General features: G+C 47.6%; 2 protein-coding genes across 3 annotated transcripts in view; one reads left to right on the top strand and one right to left on the bottom strand.

Annotated features, from left to right (window-relative positions):
- Positions 1–11,250, top strand: part of LOC142824489 (sortilin-related receptor-like) — a 157,717-nt gene extending 146,467 nt beyond the window's left edge. For both annotated transcript variants that reach the window (XM_075916502.1, XM_075916503.1), the window contains exons 45-48: positions 863–969; positions 2,290–2,482; positions 2,811–3,023; positions 4,267–11,250. In XM_075916502.1, the coding sequence (XP_075772617.1) occupies positions 863–969; positions 2,290–2,482; positions 2,811–3,023; positions 4,267–4,334 (581 nt within the window). In that variant the 3' untranslated portion in view covers positions 4,335–11,250. The remainder of the gene's footprint in view (positions 1–862; positions 970–2,289; positions 2,483–2,810; positions 3,024–4,266) is intronic.
- Positions 11,251–14,407: 3,157 nt separating this feature from the next.
- LOC142824435 (uncharacterized) lies at positions 14,408–21,235 on the bottom strand. The gene is made up of 3 exons (XM_075916386.1): positions 20,868–21,235; positions 20,386–20,672; positions 14,408–14,650 (listed from the first exon to the last, which is right to left on the bottom strand). Exons 1-3 carry the CDS (start codon positions 21,211–21,213, stop codon positions 14,408–14,410), a joined length of 876 nt encoding a protein of 291 aa, XP_075772501.1. The 5' UTR covers positions 21,214–21,235.
- Between the last annotated feature and the right edge of the window lie 867 nt (positions 21,236–22,102).

The following is a 22,102-nucleotide window of genomic DNA, read 5'->3' as shown; positions in this document are numbered from 1 at the left end:
GTAACTCCCAGGAAAAGCACTTAAAAAAACTCTTAAAAGAGGGCAGCCACTAACAGTGTCAGGCAGGGAATTTGTCACCTTCTTAAGTGTAGGCATTAAACATGTCTTCTTTGTTGTAGTCAGCAAGCAGCATGCCTACCAGTCATTTGCTCCTCCCATTGATTCCAGTTGCAAAACTCTCATTGATTTCAGTGGCGAGGGTCCTTCATATCGTTTCAGTGTATATAGAACACTGCCGAATGTTAGATAGATAGATAGATAGATAGATAGATAGATAGATAGATAGATAGATAGATAGATAGATAGATAGATAGATAGATAGATAGATAGAGGGGGTGGGTGAGGATAGATAGATAGATAGATAGATAGATAGATAGATAGATAGATAGATAGATAGATAGATAGAGGGGGTGGGTGGAGATAGATAGATAGATAGATAGATAGATAGATAGATAGATAGATAGATAGATAGATAGATAGAGGGGGTGGGTGGGGATAGATAGATAGATAGATAGATAGATAGATAGATAGATAGATAGATAGATAGATAGATAGATAGATGGGGTGGGGATAGATAGATAGATAGATAGATAGATAGATAGATAGATAGATAGATAGATAGATAGATAGAGGGGGTGGGTGGGGATAGATAGATAGATAGATAGATAGATAGATAGATAGATAGATAGATAGATGGGGTGGGGATAGATAGATAGATAGATAGATAGATAGATAGATAGATAGATAGATAGATAGATAGATAGATAGATAGATGAACTCTCAGTGATCTTGTTTATTGCAGTTTCTAAAAATAGAGACAATACTATTAAGTAACACGTTTGCCTATTTTCCCCATTTGCAGTCTCACTATCTGCACCAGATGCCTTAAAAATTCTAACAGAAAATGATCATATTCTGCTTTTTTGGAAGAGTTTAGCCTTGAAAGAAAGCAATTTTAATGAAAACCGGGTAAGTCACTACATTTGCTTTGGTTTTGGGGTTTTTGTTTGTTTGTTAATTAAGAAGCTGGTATGGTTCAAGGTGAATTAAGTGCCGTTTTACAGACCAGCTTGAGAACACAATGCACTGACGTGCATATCAGTGTGTGCACATTCCTGTGTGTCTGCCTGTGGCTAGATAGATAGGAATCTCCCTTCTTTCCCAGCATGCCTTGCCCTACACTATCTCTGCAATACAGCTGTTCCAGTGGACTCCATTACCCAACCTGTCTTACTCTTCTGTTGTTGAAGGTGAGAGACACTGGTGTGGAAGAACCACAAGGAACCAGGGTAGACTGAAGGGAGAGGCAAGTTCCAGCCAACCCTGCCTGCTTATAAAACTTCACCTTCAGGACTCAGGGCTAGGGTCAGCATTTTGGTGTTTTTAAGGCATTCCAGATTGCTTCTCTGAGCTCAGTTCTTCCCCTTCACTGACCCAGATGCCCATTCTAACCTGCAGTGGAGTCGCAAACTGGCCTAGGAGGAGTAACTTCATGAACTCATTAAAAAGACAGTACACCTCCCTGTTCCACAAAGTTTTCCTGATATTCCTCTTGCATGCAGATAGCTTTGTTTATTCATCAATGAGATGAGACCCATTTCAGTAGCTTTTAAGAATATCGATCGCCCTTTCTGAAAATCTCCACGGAGTAGGACAATCAAACAGTTCAAGGAGACACCAAACCTTTCGTATGGAGGTCGTCACAGCAGTAGTGCTTGAAATACCTAAAGACTGAAAGAAGATCTACAGGAAGTGGAATTGGTGGTGCTCAATCCTAATCCAAGAGGATCCATGCCACAAAAGTATCATTCTGTCTTTGGCAGTGTGAGAGAGATGCTAAGCACTGAATAGCCCATGGATAGAGCCCTGTGCAGATACAAAATTGGTATTCGCATCTGCAAAAGTGATGTGCGGATATCCACATCCATAGAGCAAATACCCACAGATATAAAACAGATATCCACAAATTTGCAGGGTTCTACACACAGAATTTGTAGCTGCATCTGCCTCCGTATCTGCAGACATGAGTGGCAGATATGAATACCTGTGGGTATCTGTGGATTTGCAGGGCTCTACCAATGGAGGCTGAAATCTCTCAGCACTAGACTAGGCCCTTGAGGTTAGGGTGAATGTTTATATTCCTGAAGAAAATGTGTATAATTGCTGTCAACAGGGCTAAATACATTAGCAAAAAAAAAAAAAGGGGGGTGTGTGTGTGTCTGAAATAACAAACCCTGAAGAACCGAGTGATCTGGGTTTTATTCTCTGGATTTTTTCCTTGCATTTCAGGGTTATGAGATACATATGTTTGATAGCACAATGAATATCACAGCTTATCTTGGGAACACCACAGAGAACTTCTTCAAAATTTCCAACCTGAAGATAGGCCACAACTATACATTCACAGTTCAGGCCAGATGCCTTTATAGTGGACAGATGTGTGGGGAGCCTGCTACTCTTCTGTATGATGAACTAGGAGCTGGTATGTTTTCATTCATTGTGTTTCTGCCTTAAACTAGACATGATCAAAGCCTGTCTTTTAAATACAAAAACAAAAGCTGTTTTGTTGGGTTTTTTTACTGTGTGCTCTTCAGGCCAAGGGCTTCGAATATTATAAATTCCAGTTACGTGTTTTGCTAGAGGGCATCTAGAGGGGATCACCACTGTTAGCAGGATTTAAATGCCATTGTGATTTTATACCATGCAGAGTCATTATTCCACTGGAAGATCTTTAGGAAACTAAACCGACAGCAGTTACCCGAACACTGTAAAGCAGCAATTGCAAATGGCATTTTTTTTCCCATTCATAGGTGAAGATGCCTCTGCATCGAAAACTGGTAAATCCACAGATGTAGCGACCATCGTGGTCCCAGTATTATTCCTATTGCTCGTGACCATGGGGATAGGGTTTGTTGTATTGTACATGAGACACAGAAGACTGCAGAATAGCTTCACTGCCTTTGCAAATAGCCACTACAGCTCCCGCCTTGGCTCAGCCATATTCTCTTCTGGTGATGATTTAGGTAAGTAGCACTATTCCATGTCCTGCAATTTTATGAGAGGTTTGTGTATCTATCCACTGAAGCTCTCTTGATGCACTGATCTGAGTAGCTGGTAAGCTGTTGAAATGTTTGTAGTTCTTGGTCACATTTCAGTAGCAGAGAGCAGGTCCCAAACTTCCTCAAAGCGACGCACAATTTTATGTTTCTGAAGCACATTATTTGCAGCTCTTGTGCCATCTGCCCTTGACTCTAGTCCCAGCCTACCTCACAGGCAACATCTATAAGAGTGTAGTCTACACGTCGCTGACCGTACCTTCTCAAACCATGGCCTGACACATACACAGCACTGGCCAATAAGGATGTATGGCAGTGATGGGCAACTAGTCTAGTGAGTGGGCTGCATGAATGGACAGATACATCCTCTTTCTTCCTTTTTATCTACCATCCCTTGGCATTTTCAATACATGGAAACACAGATTCAGCTCCTGCTTGGGCCAACTCAGCCACCTTCTCCCTGTTGGAGTTTCTGTCCTATGCCCATTGGAAACAAGAGTCCCATGCACTTCAAAGGGTTAGGATCTCTGAGCCAAGCTCTCTGCTAGAATAAATCCACTGAATTCCGTTGAAACCAGAAGAGAATCTAGTTCCATGTCTGTGTTGAGAGAATACTACAGAATACTACAGAATACTACAGAATACTACACTCACTGTCAGAATCCAAATTTATTCTAGTGTCCTCAGCCAAAATTGTCCCAGTTTCAGCTCCACCCCAGAGACTGCTGTATTTTCAATGGCAAATAAGTTCTTGTGCGTGTGTGTTGGGCTGTATTCAACTCTTGTACAAGTTCCATTGACTTATGTGGGAGCAGAACAGGCACCTAACTTCTGTTTTGGGGACACTTTGGAATGAGTCTCTGGGTTTGTTCTTGTTCCTGTTGAAGTCTGTTGGTAGGATTATATCCCATGTGGTCGATCAGGTCCTGCATAAATAAGATGCTTTTTACTATTGTTAACTCCAAGGTCTCGCTTTAATGCCAAACTGCCATGTCTGTACCAAAATCTACACATGAAGCAAATTGTCCTCTGCACCTTCAGTTAGGGAGAGGAAATTGGCTCAAATGGTCAAGTGCTTCCTTAGCCTGCTCCACTACATTATGCCTAGATTATGCAGGAGGTCAGACTAGATGATGTAATGGTCCCTTCTGGCCTTAGAATGCATCAAACTGCTGTAGCAACATGACAGAGCATTGTGTTTACTTTCCAGGCGATGAGGATGACGAAGCCCCTATGATAACTGGATTCTCAGATGATGTTCCGATGGTCATTGCATGAAGCACATTTCTGACTGTAAACCAAATGGTGTAAATATTTCATTTGATAAAAATAGTTGATTGTTTATTTTAAAAAATGCACTTTGAGTTGCAATACATTATTTTTATATGGGCCAAAATAATAAAAAAGTACACTTTGTAGTAATCAATTGTGAACTGCAGACCAGGTTGATTTAGAAACAAATTGCTTTGTTTTAACATTAATTTAGTCTTACAAGGCTGTGCTTGCTGGGCATGCTTTTAAGTCTGTGAGATGTTTTCTCTTCACTAAATTGGCTACTCTTTTTTATTTTTCTAAGACAATAAGAAATTTATTTTAAAAATTCAGGAGATTATATATAGTGAGGGAGACAAGTAATATAGTCCCTGATGGTTTTACATTTACTTAAAAAAAATCAACCTTTGGACTTTGTTTTATATGAAAGTGTTTTTGTTGTGTTAATTTATTGGGAAACATGCTTTAGATCAGATTTCCAGAACTGTCAAACTTTGTACACATTGTGTAGAATGTGCACCATTTTATCTTGCACGGCAATAGATTTTTGCTATCACAATCATTGTTACTGCCATAATAATAAAAATAGTTAATTTTAACCCCCCCTCCCATTGTTAAAAAATGGAGTCAAAATTTTAAAACTCTGGGGCCAAATTCAGCAAAGCACTTCAGCACTTTCTTACCTTGAAGCATGTCTTAAGTCCCAATGAAATCAATGGGATTTACACATGTGCTTCAGTTCTTTGACTTTTCTGAACCAGACCTCAGGGCCAAATGTGCAACACTTACATTCATAAAGATCTAAATATGTTGGTGGCCTCATTTTCAAAAAGGGGACCCACAGCTCCCATTGATTCTGTCCCTGAAGCCAATCAGACCACTTTTTGATCCTGATTCAGTCAAGGTACTTAAGTATGAGCCTGCTTATATTCACGTAAATATTCCCATTCAAGTCACCACTCATGTACATAAGATTTATGTACATGCTTAAGTATATTGCTGAGTCAAGGTCTAATTTAGGTGATTAAGGTCCAGATTGTGCAAATATTTAATACATATTAGTAACTTTAGACATGTTAGTACCACTGACTTCCATAGTACTAGCAAGTTACTTGTATGGAACTGTTTAGAGGTCTAGCCCTTAATATGGATTTAGATAATTAATCCTAAACTCCACAATTTTCAGTTCTGACCTTTTCTGCCTGACAGAACTCCAGACCATGGAGTCCTGTGCATCACCAGCATTGCCCTACATGCTGTAGGGTTACCTAACGTGTATTTACGTTAGTCTGATCCTTTAGTTAAATACATTATTGATAAAAATTGGAAACTAAGAGGAAAAAGAGGTCACTGTCTTTAAAAACACATTTCAGTACATGCTGTCAAATGCAGTTTGACCAACGTGTTTCCTCTATTGAACTTCTTTAGGATGCTGTTATATTGATGGGCAGGCGGAGGGTGGGGTGGAGACATGCTGTCTTAAACTAGAGAAAGTGCTTTGAATGCAGGTTTTTCACAGTCTTATGAAGCTCTACTTATCTGAAAATCTGAATTTATTTGGGGTTACAAAAGCATATTATATTCCTTCATTACTATTTCCTCAAAATAGTTGTGGTTTCAACTTCAGCTTCAGAAGTAATATATATATCTATTCCGATCATTATCTGTTCTGCACTTACTGCGAACACACCATCAGCTACAAAGCTAAACGTTAGCAGTTAAAAACATCTGGTACCATTGTCTAGCTTTTTGTGACAGTAGAGTTTGAATTCAACCCATAGAGTCAAAACTACTTGCCAGCCCAAGAGCAAATACTGTAAGTGAGTGTTCACGGATCACATCTATACATATTTTATATTTGCAACACATATTGGCTCTATACCAGTAAAATACAATGTGTTGTCCTGTCATTATATAAATATTTTAACCAAAAGTATCTTTGTTGTGTAACTTGAAAATATAATTGCAGTCTTCCTATGGATAGGGTGAGGCCAGCAAGGTCAATTATGTTTAGATAAACAAGTGATTAATTTCAAGCAAGAAAATGTACAAATAGTAGAAGTTCTATATGGTTCAATACACTACAGAAATACTAAATCAGCTGCTGGCAGAGTGTCATTCCCCAGTGACAAATGAGCTCTTTTTCTTTTTTTTTAAATGGGGGGGAACCAAAATGGAATTGGATTTTAAGGACACTACTCCTTTATTTAGAGTTATGACTTGCTTGTTTTTACTTTGTGTGAGGGCCAGATGCTATTGTGAGCAGGGCCAGTCCGAGCCATTTGCGCACCCCGGGCCCCAGGAGCGCAGCACCGCCCCCGGGAGTGCAACTCATGCACGGCCCCGCCCCTGGGCACGCGCCACTCCCGGGTGCCCGGCACATACGCGGCCCCGCCCCCGGGTGCCCGGCGCATGCGTGGCATCACCATGGACGCGCGGAGCATGCACGGTGGCTCCCCTGCCTGGCCCTGCGCGGTGCCCCCTACATTGGGGCGCCCTGGACAGTATCCTGACTAGCCCATACCTCGGGCCAGCTCTGATTGTGAGATATACATTTGGAGGAACTCCAATAAAGTTTGTTGGAAATTAAATCACCTCCGATTTACACCAATATATCCAAGATCAAAAATTTGACTCAGGGTGACAAATCCCTAGATTTACTGAATACATTTCTGGGAAGCTGGGGGGAAGTAAAAAAAAAAGAACGAATCCAGGGATGTGGTGGATTTTTTGTTTTGTTTTGTTAAATAGATATTACTGCACAATCTCTAAAAAGAAATAGTGTAATAGTATCTCAAAAGGGGTATGTGTGTGTCTCTAGACACTGATACTGGTCAAATCCTGTATGCTTTACTTACCTAAACAGTCATGTTGACTTCAGTGGAAAGACTCACCTGAGGCAAAGCAGAATTTAACCCATGCCTTTTGTTCCTGTGTAGGGACACACACACTAAGACCAATTCCAACTATTAATAACTCATGGCCACTTTAAATAAACTGTAGCGATTCTCCAGTAGGATGTTTTCAAACTTTTGAACCTGGCAACCTACTTCCCCTGGGTGACTGATCATTGCTGGTCACTTAGACTGAGTTCACTTCTCAGCTGTACAAAATACTGACTCTTTCCAGTGTGAGCCACTTAGTTACAAATGAAAAATACTCCTGGTTAACAGTGCCTCGGTTGATGCAATGTGGGTGGAATAAAGCTCAGTGCCTGGGTATTGCTTTAGCCTGGGTATTGCTTTAGCTCACTTAAGGGTTGAAGTGTCATGAAGCAGGTTATAGGCCTCAGGCAAGCTCTCCTCCATGCAGAGGAGTGTGTGTGTGAATTTTACTTTGTGTGACTAGTACTGTCATTGAATGAGAGCCTCAACTCTCAAAACTTTCCTCCTACTGCAGAAATAACCACTGTGCTCTTGTCAAACCAGTCTTACAGGGCTAGTGCATTTTATATAAATGGAAAACTGTATGTTCCAGGGAATATGAGCAAGATCAATGCAGTGATGGATAAATTGTATATTTTTATGAACTTTTGAAGCACAGAATCTTGTTCCCAGATATGGGCAAGGGGTCGTTGTAAATACGGTGCACACAATATAGATCCAGATTTTGTTCTTGTTTTGGTGCAGTAGTGTTATGAAATGTGAAGCAAATTGTCACCCTAAGGGTGCATCTAGACAGCACCCTTCTGTCAGAATAAGCTACACAATTTGTGCTACACAATTTGCGTAGCTTTATTCTGAGTCTAAATTGAAAGAGCTTAGTTTGAAATTTGGCTCTGTCTACTATGGCAGTGTCAGACCCATTCTTGGGTCCTAGACCCCTGCTCTGTCCACGATCCACAGTCTCACTAGCCCTTCCCAGTGTTTGGGCTTCTGCCTCTTGGCTGTACAGGCACTGGGACAGACACCCTGGTCAGCCTGGGCTGAGTAACCAGTCCCCCTCCATCACTGGCTGGGCTCTCAGCCCACTTGGGGAAGGAAGCCCAAACGCTCCTTGTCAGGCCCCTTACCTTCCTCCTCTATTCTGGCAGTGCGGATGTTCTGTTTTTCAGCTTCTCTATCCTTTTCCTTATCAGCTCTCACTTCCCTTCACCTCCTCCAGACTCGTCTTCCACTCTCCCCTGCCCTCCCTCACAGGCAAGGTTTTTAAAGAGGTCCTGTGTCAGTGGCAAGGCTGAATCAGCTCACCTGGCCCTTAATTGATTTATAGCAGCCCTGTCTCAGCTTCCCCTGATTAGCCAAGACTGTTGCTGGGTTTTTTTGTTCTTTGGGGTTTTTTTTTTGAGCTGCCTCTCTCCCCATCCATCAAGTCCTTTAACCTGCCCTATCACACTACACAGCATCAGATTTCAAAAGAAGGCACTATTCCAACAAATCCCTTAACCCTCGTGAACAAGGACGCCAGAATGGCTGTGTCTAGACTGGCAAGTTTTTCCGGAAAATCAGCAGCTTTTCCGGAAAAACTTGCCAGCTGTCTACACTGGCCGCTTGAATTTCCGGAAAAGCACTGACGATCTCATGTAAAATCATCAGCGCTTTTCCGGAAATACTATGCTGCTCCCGTTCGGGCAAAAGTCTTTTTCCGAAAGACTTTTGCGCAAAAGGGCCAGTGTAGACAGCATAGTACTGTTTTCTGCAACAAAGCCCCAATCGCGAAAATGGCGATCGGGGCTTTTTTGTGGAAAAGCGCGTCTAGATTGGCCAAGGACGCTTTTCCGCAAAAAGTGCTTTTGTGGAAAAGCGTCCTGCCAATCTAGACGCGCTTTTTCGAAAATGCTTTTAACGGAAAACTTTTCCGTTAAAAGCATTTTTGGAAATTCATGCCAGTGTAGACGTAGCTAATATGTCCACCAAAAGGGTATCCATTGTACCTGACTCTTCTAGCTTGAGAGGGGTAGCCAAGTTAGCCTGTAACAGGAAAAACTTAAAAAACAACCAATAGTCTAGTAGCATCTTAAAGACTAACAAAACATGTAGATGGTATAATGAGCTTTCGTGGGCACAGCCCACTTCTTCAGATGACCGGAGTGTTGGATGTCCAGACTCCGGTCATCTGAAGAAGTAGATTTTGTTTTTGACTATTGGTTATTTTTTTAAATGACTCTTCTAGTTATGTAACCCTGAGTGAACTTTTGAGTCTGTTTTATTGTTCATGGCACACATTAGAAGTAAGCCAGCACTCTTAAGTCCATTTGAACTAAAGACAACAGATGAACGTTTTAATTATATTGGATCATTGGTTTTTTATCTTATATAGTGAAATATACATGAAGTTTCCATTTCCTAAACTTGAAATCTGAGGACCCCTTCAGGAAAATGAAACCAGGCCCAGTTTTTCTCTGCACTGTGAACAAATTACTTCAGTTCTCTGTATAGCAACAGCCTTGTCCATAGAATGATAGTCTATATTCAGCTGTCTATTGAAAGCGCTACAGTGATTTTATACGTAGCACTGCCACTAACTGCAGCATACATTCTGCATGTAGTACTTGTACATGATTACCAGGAAAGTAGTTTTGATCTCAGTCACAGATCAAAAATAGTTAGGATCATGAAAATCCTGACTAACAAACCCCACATTTACTCTTCGTGGCTTTCTAGTGGAATGGTACAGTTTGGACCTCCCTGGTCTGGCACCCGTGGGACCTGACTTGTTCCAGATGAGGGATTTTGACAGTCCAGAAGAGGTCATTTCTGGCCCCCGCAGCCCCCGTTACCCCCCCAGTCCTAGCTCGGCCGTTGGCCTGCCAGCCACCTCCTCCCTGCCACGGGCCCTTCTGCCCTGCCAGCCCCACCACCATGTGTCAGGCTCCCTAGCCTCGCTGGGCAGCCATGTTGGTCTGCAGGGCTCCCAGCTGCCAGCCCTCCACTGGGACTCTCTGGTCTGGAACGTCCATGGTCCTTCTGGACCACAAATGTTGTCAGACCAGAGAGGTCCAGTTTAGAGAAGTTCAACCCGTACTCTCAATTAATGGAATTTTCACTTTTAGGTCACCAGACGGAGTCCAGCACAACTCAGTGTTTGGTAAATGAGTTGAAAGATCTCTGCCCATTTCTCAATAGACAGGTGGTCATTACATTAAAGCCTAACCACAACACAGCACTAATTAATAAAGCTGTTTCCAGACTCTGAATCCAAAAGCATATGGCCAGGAGCCTGGCCTAGAGACGGTTGCTCCCGGGCTGGTGTGAAGTAATATTGGTAAAGCTGGTAGAGCTTGCTTTACCACTGACCATGCTCAGTGGACAGAGGAGCTTCAGTCTCTAGGATGCTAAACATTCCCCTAGCAAACCAGGATGCCCTTGTGCCACAAATACATGTACAGAGAATCAGCATGTTTTCTCTGGTTTACCGGGACCTCAAATGATTTAATGACAAATGTCGCTGATTTGTCAGTCCAACTTTAGACACTGTATTTCAAGAAAGATGAGAGTAATATTTTCCTAAATAAATTCCACATCTTTTTCAAATGGACTTCAGAATTTGACTGGCCTAATTGAGTTAGTAACCTTGGAACCAGGAAGCTTCCTCACTATAGTATCAACTTCAAGGGGTTTACAAACAAACAGTGATCATTCTAAACTGGCAGCACATAATATAAACAACCGATCTCATCAGCATTAGCTTCTCCTCTGTAAGCTCTTTAGCGTGATGCTTAGATATTTATCATTTTGATTGCTTTTTTATGTTTTTTTTCAGTTACTGATTTCTGCTGATTTTAAGTGTCTTATTGCACAATTTTGAAGGATTTTTTTATTTTTCAATGTCAAACTTTTTTCACTGAATAAAAAACAATTAAATGAGTCAAGAAAACAGATGTTTTAAAAAAATCCACTTTACGTGTATCCTGAGATGGTGATTTGTTTTTTTGTTTGTTTTTTTGGAGTACAATAAAAATGTTTGATGCTATTTCTAAGCACTGGGTTGTTTTTTTATTATTTAAAGGATGTATTTTGTAAATAGATTTATCAATGACAGAGTCTGAAATTGACCTGCTGTGTTGTGCCAACAAATCCCATTTCACTGATGCCAGCTCTCATGGTTTTAATCACAAGCCTCATGATACTTAATGTTTTCCTTAAAGCCTCAACTCCCGGAGTCACATGATTCTATAAGACTCTCAGCTTTCCTCTAAAAAATAAGTTTCTAGCCCTTGTGGTCAGAGAGATAAATTTGTAAATGTGACCTCTAAAGAACCCAGCATTCATGAATTTCTCAAGAACAGCATGGTTTTCTAGGCAGTCTCAAGATTTTGTGAGAACCTGACTTACGGCTTTTGAACATTGGGATTGACAAGACTGCATTGGGGCTTAAAATATAGTCCACATGCCTGAATGTCTCCCGTAATGAGCTTTGATACAGAAGTATGTGCATGTTTGTATGATGAATCTTGTTTAACTTTTATTATGTTTTCAGGATAAAAAAGTTCTGTGGATAGTGATCATTTTCATGGTAAATATTTTCACATTTAGCTTGACAACTGAGCACTGCAGAATCCCCATCACACATTATCTTATCCTTGCTCTTTGGCATTTATGTTAAGATGGCTCTAGAGGGCACAATCAGGCAATACTTCCTCCTGCCAAGCACAGTACAAACAGAGATATATTCCTGTCTCAAGCAGCTTAACACACTGGCTTGATCTTTTCCCCTCCTCTCCCACAAGGAAACCATCTTAGCTACCACTGCATCCTATAGAGAAGGTGAGCATCTATAGCGGGGGGGCAACACAAGGTGAAAGTATAAGATGTCTAACTTCCAGATTTTTCACACTGTATTTTTACCATGATAATACTTGTATTGCCCAGCTCTTTTCATCAGAAGATCTACAAATCTGTCTCATTACTCCCATTTCACAGATGAGGACACTAAGGCACAGTCTTATTTTTTCCTGAACACTCCTATCATGCTTATCTTATAGTTGCATTGTAAGTTCCTTGAAGCAGGAGACTGCCTTTTGTGTTAGATTTATATTGCAGTCAGCACAATAGGGTCTTGGCTCACAGCTGGGCCTCCTACTACAATACAAATAAATAATATTCCCATTATGTCCATCCAGAATCAAACACTGCAAACTAAACATGATGGCTACGTCTAGACTGGCATGATTTTCCACAAATTCTTTTAACTGAAAAGTTTTTCCGTTAAAAGCATTTGTGGAAAAGAGCGTCTAGATTGGCACGGACGCTTTTGCGCAAAAGCACTTATTGCGGAATAGCATCCATGCCAATCTAGATGCGGTTTTGCGCAAGAAAGCCCCGATCGCCATTTTCACCATTAGGGCTTTTTTGCGCAAAACGGTTCTCAGCTGGCTACACTGGCCCTCTTGCGCAAAAGCATTTGCACAAGAGGGCTTTTTCCTGAACGGGAGAGTCATTGTATTTGTGGAAGAACACTGACAATCTTACATTAGATCGTCAGTGTTCTTGCGCAAATTCAAAGCGGCCAGTGTAGACAGCTGGCAAGTTTTTCTGCAAAAGCACCTGCTTTTGCAGAAAAACTTACCAGTCTAGACGCAGCCGATGACTATAGAACCAGTGGCTGTCAGCACTAGGGATGTTACATTTAGATTAATTGGCTAATCCAACAGTTGATGCAATTTGCATTGACTATTCGATTAGTCGAGAAGGGCACCTCCATGGCTGTTGCTACACTTCAAAAGTGAAACACTTCAGGGAGCACGGGGCAAGCAGAGGACTCAAGCAGTCCCCCACTGGCCCCGTGCTTCCTACAGCATTGCAAAGAGGTAGTGCCACATGGAACCCAGAGTCAGCAGGAGAGACCCCAGCTGACCCCCGGCTCCACATGGCGCTGCTGCTTTGAAGCATCTCTTCCCCCCCCCCCCTTGCTGCCTCTTTCTGATAGAGGCAGCCAGGCCGGGGGGTGGGATGGAAATGACTTGTTCACATCCCCGGTCAGCACAGCAAAGCTAGAATTGCCAAGATATTTCTTGAAAAGCATTAGGCATTTCAAGAAACAAACGAACTCAGCCCTCAAAACAACAGCTGAAGACTTGGTTCCTGTGTTCTTTCCCTCTGTGACCCAAGCTTGTTCTGTCCCGGGCACCAGTATTTGTATTAACCCCTCTGGGCAAGATAAATGCAAAGAAAAAATAACTCTCCAAAGCAGGACTAGAGCCTGGTTGTAAGAATGTAGCTCCCAACTGTCCATGAGAAGAAAAGGGTCAGCAAAAAGAAAGATTGGGTTCTTTGAGTACCTGACGATTCCAGTTTGCGTGCTGCATGCACAGTCGTCACAAACTTTTTCCCTTAGCAGCTCACATGGGGTCAGCTCGGGAGCCCCCTGGAGCAACGCCTTCATGGTGCTCAATATATGACCCTACCGAACTGACCCTCACTGTCAAATCCTTCCTACCATCATCCATGGTGGCCTTTGGAATTGGGACTCTCTTGCTTTGCAAATGCCTCTAGTATTTGTTTTATAGTTGTTAATACTGTTAGTGTAGGTGACTGAGCAGGATCTTTCCCATCCACCCACGGATGTAAAACCCCATTTAATCAGTTAATTGATCCAATTTAATCAACTGTGTTCAACGTGTTAGCCACTTAAAAGAAGGTGGGGGGCTAGGCAGCCCCTGCCTGCGGCTTGCTGCTCTGGCTTGGCTGGGCCCATCACCGCTTGGGGGCTGGGAGGCAGGTGGGGCTGCCCCAGCCCTCCCTCCAGTTACCCGTCACTGATACGCCTCACCCAATAAGGGTGAGGGGGTTACTGGTTAACCATTCACATTCCTAATCCCCTCACCTCTTGTCCTCCAGGCTATGGCACAAGCTCAGGGCTTCAAGCCTGGAAGCACAAGCACAAGCCAAATAGTAACCCCCACAACTCTTGCCCACAGTGTCTGGGGCGGCACACCAGACCAAGCGCTGCAAATTCTGCAGGGATGAAAAAGGAGCAGGATTTCTGTTTGAAGAAGCTGCTCACGGAATCTGCACTTCATCCAGTGTCTTCAGACCACCAGGACTTGGGCCTGAACACTCCGGCATCGGTTTGCTAGTTGGTGCCAAGGAAGGACTCTAGGACTCTAGTGTGAGTGACCCTCGGCACCTGCGATCCCTCTACTTCCCCAGTGCCACACAGGTGGCATGCACAGACATAGAGGGCAGGGCGCTCGCCTCAGAGAGCTGCAGCACTGACAGGGAATGCCTTGCTGCAGCCAAGGAAGGGCCTGACTTCCAGACAGCAAGAGTTGGTGCTGTCAGCTCCAGCACCTCAGACAGCACCGTCATGTCCAGCACATGGCAACTGTCCGGCCGCACCGCGCCAGGTGGTGCTGTTAAAGCCACCTTCCACCCCAGACACTTTTGAAGCCACAAGAAATTGCATAGAGCTGACTGCAGCTCAGTCCATGGTTATTAGGGACAAACCTCCAGTATTGATGAGACCAATGCCATCCACAGGCATCAGTCTGAATCCCTATCACCAGCACCGAGCCCAGAGAGAACACACTTGGTACTGGGACATGATGATCTATGCCCCCTGGCACCCAGGATGGATCAGCACTCGTCCACAACACCCTCGCAGGACTGGCACTGACAAGCTGCACCAGAGCCCAGCTGCCGATTGCCAGCACCAGACACTCAGCACCAATCTTGGGGAAACCATTGTGGTACTGGTCCCATTTCTCTTCCACATGGCACCAGTGACTGGCGCAGGGGGCTTTGGAACCACCACGGTCATTGCCCTGGACTCTTCAGAGTCTGAGGCAGTCAGCCCAGGTCAGGCAGGTGCCAAAGGGATGTGCATGTGGCCAGGCAGCCACGGAGGCAACGGCCCTTTTGGGCACCCTGGGCTTACCGTCAGGCCCAGGGTACCCCTTCCAGAGACTCTAGGTCTATGGCCTCAGGACCTTGCCTTTCCCAGTCATCTAGAGATAGATCAGCCCCTTGGGGAGCTGAAACTGAGCTCTCCAGATCTCCCCCTCAGACTACAGAAGTGGGGCTGGAACCAGCTCGTGGTCATTCCAATGCTCATCCTCCTTCCCTTCTGTGGGGGTAGCTGGCAAGAAGGAACTGAGTCAACAGTGGGCCTTTGTAGCCACGAAGGCTAACGACATATTAGGGTCCATTAGTAGGAGCATTGCCAGCAGATCAGGGGAAAATGATTATTCCCAATTATTTGGCACTGGTGAGGCCACATCTAAAGTACGGCATCCAGTTCTGTCCTCACGCCCCATTACAGAAAGGACACTGGAGAAGTGCAGCAGAGGGCAACACAAATGATGAGGGGGCTGGAGCACATGACTTATGAGGCCAGGCTGAGGGATTTGGGCTTCTTTAATCTACAGAAAAGATGAGGGAGGGGGATTTGATAGCAGCCTGCAACTACTGTTAGGAGGGGTTCCAAAGAGGCTGGAGAGAGGCTGTTCACAGTAGTGACGGATGGCAGAACAAGGAGCAATGGTTTCAACTTGCAATGGGGAAGGTTTAGGTTGGCTATTAAGTAAAAACTATTTCACTAAGGCTACGTCTAGACTATACCTCTCTGTCAACAGAGAGATGTATATTAGGCATGTTGAAATGGCTAATGAAGCAGGGATTTAAATATCCCATGCTTCATTAGCATAAACATGGCTGCCACTTTTTTTCAAAACTGAGCTTTTAAAAAAAACCCGGCAGTCTAGATGCAGATCTGTTGAAAATAAACCCTTTTTCGACAGATCCTATATTCCTCAAAAAATGAGGTTTATGGGATCTGTCGAAAAAGGATTGATTTTCAACAGATCCGTATCTAGACTGCTGTTTTTTCCAAAAAAGCTCCATTTCGAAAAAAAGCGGCGGCCATGTTTATGCTAATGAAGCAGGGCTATTTAAATCCCTGCTTCATTAGCAATTTTGACGTGCCTAATCTACATTTCTCTATCGACAGAGAAGTGTAGTCTAGACACAGCCTAAGAGGGTGGTGAAGCACTGGGATGGTTACCTAGGGAGGTGGTGGAATCTCCATCCCGAGAGGTTTTTAAGTCCCGGCTTGACAAAACCCTGGCTGGGATGATTGAGTTGGGATTGGTCCTGCCTTGGGCAGGGGGTTGGACTCAATGACTCCTGAGGTCTCTTCCAGTCCTACGATTCTGTGGATTGAAGGGGGGCAGGTTGGCAGGATCATATATTGGGCAGCATGATCCAACAGGAACTGCTAAGGGAAAATGTTTGTGACAACCATGCATGCAGCATGCACACCTGATAGGAAGGAGTGTGAACACCACATCTCAAAGAACAGTTATGAGAAGGTAACTTTTTTTCTGAAGATCCAAAAGTCACAAGGGTGTACATCTTGCATCCTGGCAGACACAGTCAGTAGAAAACAACACAGGGCTCTTCTAGGACATGGGGTTTCTTTCTTTCCCATAAACTCAAGCCCACATCCCCGAAGTCTCCAATGTCAAGTCTAGCTGATATTCCATTGGTGTACACTCAGCTGGCCAAGCTGCCTGGCACTAACCATGGTGCTAAAAAGACAGGATTGTATTGCTTGCAAGTGCAGTGGGAGATACTGGACCCAAGTCAGGTGGAATAGAGGCCAGTGGGGAATTGGTTGAAGGAAGAAATGTCACATCAGTCACAAGGAAAGGAGCTGGAGCACAGAGCCAGAGCAAAGCAAGAAAAGAAGGCTGGTTGCTCACACTGCAGGAAGCATGTCTGGGCAGGGCTGCTGGTTATTGTTATAAAATGTCCCTGAGCTAACTTCAGAGGCAGTTCTATTCTTCATAACACTTATCAATACAGCATCTTCCCGCCAAAGGTCTCTGTCACAGGGCAGACTCAGCCCCATGGCACCTCCTGCTGGTAGCTTTGGGAATTAGCTCGCATCTGCCTGCCGGACATCTCCCTCTGGCTGATGTCTCCCCATGTCAGTTCTGGTTCGCGTTGCCCGCAGACCACAGTGTCTGCAGGACATTACCCTCCTGTAGTGCCCACAATTGTTCCCTCTCAATCCTCTTCTGGGAGGGTGTTTATCGGTCTCTGCACTCAGGGGTCCTTCCCTCCCCAATCCGCCTAGACCAACCTTGCCTCAGTGACCAACTGCCAGTCTTCATCTCGCCCCTGCCACAGTGGCAAACTGCCACCTGAAATGGCCACTCATCATTGGCAAGGGAGTGTGAACCTGCTGCCTCGTCCTATCCTGGCTGCCCCCCTGCAGCCCTAGTACCTCAGGCTTTGCCTCAGGCCCTGCACACTGGGGCTGTATCTACATTGGCAAGATTTTGCACAAAAGCACTGGCATTCTAATGTGTGAAATCAGGGCTTCTTGCGCAAGAACTCTGATGCTCCCGCTCAGCAATAAACTCTCTTGCGCAAGAGGCCAGTGTAGACAGGTAACATGAATTTCGTGCGCAAGAAAACCCAATGGTTAAAATGGCCATCAGAGCTTTCTTGGCCAGGAGAGCGTCTACATTGGCACGGATGCTCTTGCGCAAAACCACATGCCAGTGTAGACGCTCTCTTGTGCAAATACTCTAATGCAAAAACTCTTGCGTTAAAGAGTATTTGCGCAAAATCTTGCAATGTAGACGTAGCCTGGGAGTGAGAACAGGCCAGCCCTGCGCTGTCTTGGGAAGCCCCAAGATCCCCCAGCAGTCAGGTCCCTCTCCCTCCCCAGCTAGAGCAAGAGTGTCTCTTCTGCTTCCTTGGGAGCCCTTATTTATACAACCCCTAACTGGACCCTAAGTGGCTGTATCTGCCTCAGCTGCAGGCTTTGCCCTCAGGCCTCTCCCAGGGCTGGGTTTTACACTTAAAGGGCCAGAGCAGGCCAGACACCCCATCACAGTCTCATAGGGTACGTCTACACTACAGCGCTAGTTCGAACTAACTTAGTTCGAATTAGTTAATTCGAACTAAGCTAGTTCGAACTAACGCGTCTAGAACTAAAAACTAGTTCAAACTAGCGTTTTGCTAGTTCGAACTAGCGCAGCCACACTGATTGGACGCAGGGGGGCATTTAAGGGCAGCTGAAACCGGTTCTGGCAGGGCATCAGGTCAGCAGTTGCTTTGTGTGGCTGCTGTCTGAGGCTATCTGAGGCTCGTGCTTAAAGGGACCGCCCTGGACAGCCGGTTCTCAGCTTTTCCTGCTTGCTTGCCGATCTCGCCGAGGGACAGCAAAGCGTCGGTCTCTGTGCCCGTCTGTGTTGGTGCTTCCCTTCGGGGGGGGCCGCCGCAGGTGGCAACATGGAGCCACGGCTCGCCCTGCACCTTCTGGTGCACGTTCTGGACTTGCTGCTGCAAGCCTGCCAGCAATGGCTCGAGGCTGCCTGGCACCACCTGGGGAACATCAGCCCCCTGCCTCTCCGCCTGGCCGCCCTGGGGGCCATGGAGGAGCCGCGGCGGCGCCCCGGCACCGGCGTGCCCCGCCGCGTCTGGCGTCTGGACACCAGCAGCGACTGGTGGGACCGCATCGTCCTGGAGCGCTGGGACGACTGACAGTGGACCCAGAACTTTAGGATGAGGAGGGACACCTTCCTGGAGCTCTGCGAGTGGCTCGCCCCTGCCCTGCAAAGAAGGGACACTCGCATGAGACCCGCCATCCCCCTCCAGAAGCAGGTGGCCATTGCCCTATGGAAGCTCTCCACGCCGGACAGCTACCGATCCGTCGGGAACCAGTTCGGCGTGGGGAGATCCACTGTCGGAGCAGTGCTCATGCAGGTACGGCGCTCGTCGGCCACCGAGCCGGGGGGAAGGGGGGCTGCGAGGAGGGGATGGGCCGCCCCAGGGACAAAGGGGGGGGCGGGAGGAGGCGAAAGCGCCCCGCACCGGAGGGGTCGGGCTGTCCCGGCCGTACTACACGCCGCCAGGGGGGTTGCTTCCAGGAGTGGGGCGCGGGGCACTGCCAGGACATGCACGCTCCCAGCCACCCGGGCGCCCCACTGATTGGCGCTTTGCTGTGTCTCTCTCCGCAGGTGGTCAAGGCCATCAACCGGGTGCTGCTCCGCAGGGTGGTCCGCCTCGCCGACCCGGACGCTGTCATCCGGGGATTCGGCGCCTTCGGCTTCCCCAACTGCGGGGGGGCCATCAACGGGACGCACATCCCCATCCGTGCCCCGGAACACCAGGCGTCCCGTTACATGAACCGCAAGGGGTACTTCTCCGTCATCCTGCAGGCCGTGTGTGACCACCGGGGACAGTTCACGGACATAAATATGGGCTGGTCCGGCAAAGCACACGACGCACGGGTGTACCGGAACTCCTCCGTGTGCCAGCGGCTGCAGGACGGGACCTTCTTCCCCGACCGCCACATCAGGGTCGGGGACGTGGACATGCCCGTCTGCCTGGTGGGGGATGCCGCCTACCCACTGCAGCCGTGGCTCATGAAACCCTACACGGGGCACCTCAATCCCTCCCGCCAGGCCTTCAATGCCAGGCTGACCAGGGCCCGGATCGTGGTGGAGGGGGCCTTCGGGCGACTGAAAGCCCGCTTTCGATGCCTCCTCACCCGTCTGGACCTGGCCGAGCACAACATCCCTCCCGTGGTGGCGGCATGTTGTGTGCTCCACAATTTGTGTGAGCGGAAGGGGGAGGATTCCTGCCAGCCTGGATGGCTGAGGCTGACCGCATGGCTGGACACTACGGTCAGCCCTGCACCGCCACCATCCGGGAAGCCCAGCGGGGGGCCATCCGGATCCGGGAAGCCCTGCGGGAGAGCTTCCAGGTGGAGGAGGAGGAGGACTGACCTCTCCCTGCATGCCCCACTGGGGCCTTCTTCCACCCTACCCCCCCCTTCCCCTTTCCCCTCCCTACCTACTGTCAAATAAAGACACCTGTTTTTCCAACAAAAACGTCTGTTTATTTCACAGAACTGGGGTGGGGGGAGGGAGGAATGAAGGTGGGAGAAGGGAGGGGGAAACCTGGGACAAGGGAGCTGGAAGGGGAGGGAAGGGAGGAAGGGAAAGGAAAGCTCAGGGGTGGGAGTCCGGCTGCCTCTCCCGTCTCGCCACACTGCGGGTCCGGGGGCGTCGGTGGGGAATGGTTGTGGAGGGGGATGCAGGTGGGACAGGGGGTGTGGAGGAAGCAGGAGCGGAAGCAGGAGTGGGAGCAGAGGGAGCAAGAGGGGGAGCAAGAGGGGGAGCAGGGGGAGGAGGAAATGGAAAGCGGTCCAGCAGGCTCTGGAGGTGGCCTCGCAGGGCACGGCCCTGCTCCTCCAGGGCCTCCAGACTCCTCCGGCGCATCCTGAGGTCCTCCTGGACCCAGTGGTCCTGGAGACGGAGCTGTCGATCCAGGAACCGGAGATGCCGCCTCTGGTAGTCCTCCTGGTTCCTGGCTGTCCTGCTTGCCTGGGCACGGGCGGCTGCTGCAGGCGGTGTGGTGCGCCCTGCAGGCCCCGGTGCTGCAGCTGTGGTGCAAGAAGACCAGCGGTCAATTTCCCCAGGGGCCCAGGTGTGTGAAACCCAGCTCCCCTCTGCAAGGCCAGGGCCCCTGCAGGATCCCCAGCTGCTGCTCCGTGGTGGGCAAGGCCCAGGCGCACGGTCCCGGGGCTCCCTCTCGCCCCAGCCTCCCGTACACATAAGGGGAAAACGAGGGTACTCACAGGTGGACGCCTCCCCGGCCTCAGACGACACAGGCGAGTGGGTCTGTGGGGTGCCTCGGGGGTCCCGGGTCCTGGGCAGGCTGGCGGCAGGCTCCTGGCTCTCAGAGCCCTCTTCCTCCTCCTCCGTCTCCAGGAGTGGTCCCTCTGCCCCGGGGTCAATCACGTCCCGGGGGGCAGGGACGGCATGAGCCCCCAGGAGGCGGTCCAGGGCATGGAAGTGGGGGCAGGCCTCCGGGTCGGCCCCTGGCTGGCAGGCCCGGGAGTAGGACTGCCGCAAGTCTTTAATCTTGCAGCGCACCTGCTCCCGGCTGCGCTGGTGGCCCCTGGCGGCCAGGCTGGCAGCCATGCGTCCGTAGACGGCCGCGTTCCGGTGGCTAGTGCGGAGATCGTGGACATTGGAGGCTTCCCCCCAAACCTCGATGAGGTCCACGATCTCCGCACTTGACCAGGTGGGCGCCCGCCTTTTGCGCCCCCGGGCAGGCTCCTGGGAGCCGCCAGGCTGGTCCTGGGGAGCAGTGGAGGGCTGGGAGCCCTCGGATGGCTGGCTCATCCTGTGGCAGGTGCAGGCTGTGCTGGCACGGGTGCTTGCAGCCTTGCAACTGGCACAAAGTGAGTAGCCAGCCCGTGGCCCTTTCAGGGCTCCGGGGCCGGGAGGGGGGCAATAGAGTTTCCCTGGTGTTGGCCAGAGTGGCCACCAGGGAAACCTGGGAAGCCTTAGCCTCCCACTAGTTCGAACTAAAGGGCTACACACTAGCCTCCCACTAGTTCGAACTAACGGAGCGCTAGTGTAGCGCCTAGGAAAGTTAGTTCGAACTAACTTTCTAGTGTAGACATACCCAAAGTGCTTAACACTCATGTTGAGATGAGCCTCATGGCACTCAGGGGCAGATAGTGTATTTCAGAGAGGGGAAGCTGAGACAGCGAAAGGCAAAATGGCTTTCTCAAGGTCACACAGGAAGCCATCGGCAGAACTAGGAAAAAAAGCCAGGAGGCCAAAGTCCCACTCTTGTTCCTTAGTCTCAAAGACAGCCTTGGAGGCCTGTTTAAATGAGTAATTCACAGCTCACCAAGGCTATGTCTACACTGCCCCATCTTGCTCAAAAAAATATGCAAACAAGGAGAAGTGTGCAATATTGCTGCACCTAATTTACATAATTAGGCTCAGTTTTTGTGCAAGAGCCTTTTGTGCAAAAAAGAGCTGTCTACATAGCTCCTTTTTGCACAAAACCCCCCTC

This window comes from Pelodiscus sinensis, unplaced genomic scaffold (genome assembly GCF_049634645.1).
Source record: "Pelodiscus sinensis isolate JC-2024 unplaced genomic scaffold, ASM4963464v1 ctg35, whole genome shotgun sequence".
NCBI lineage: Eukaryota > Metazoa > Chordata > Testudines > Trionychidae > Pelodiscus > Pelodiscus sinensis.
Note: the sequence above shows the minus strand (reverse complement) of the source record. Positions and strands in the feature narration are given on the sequence as shown.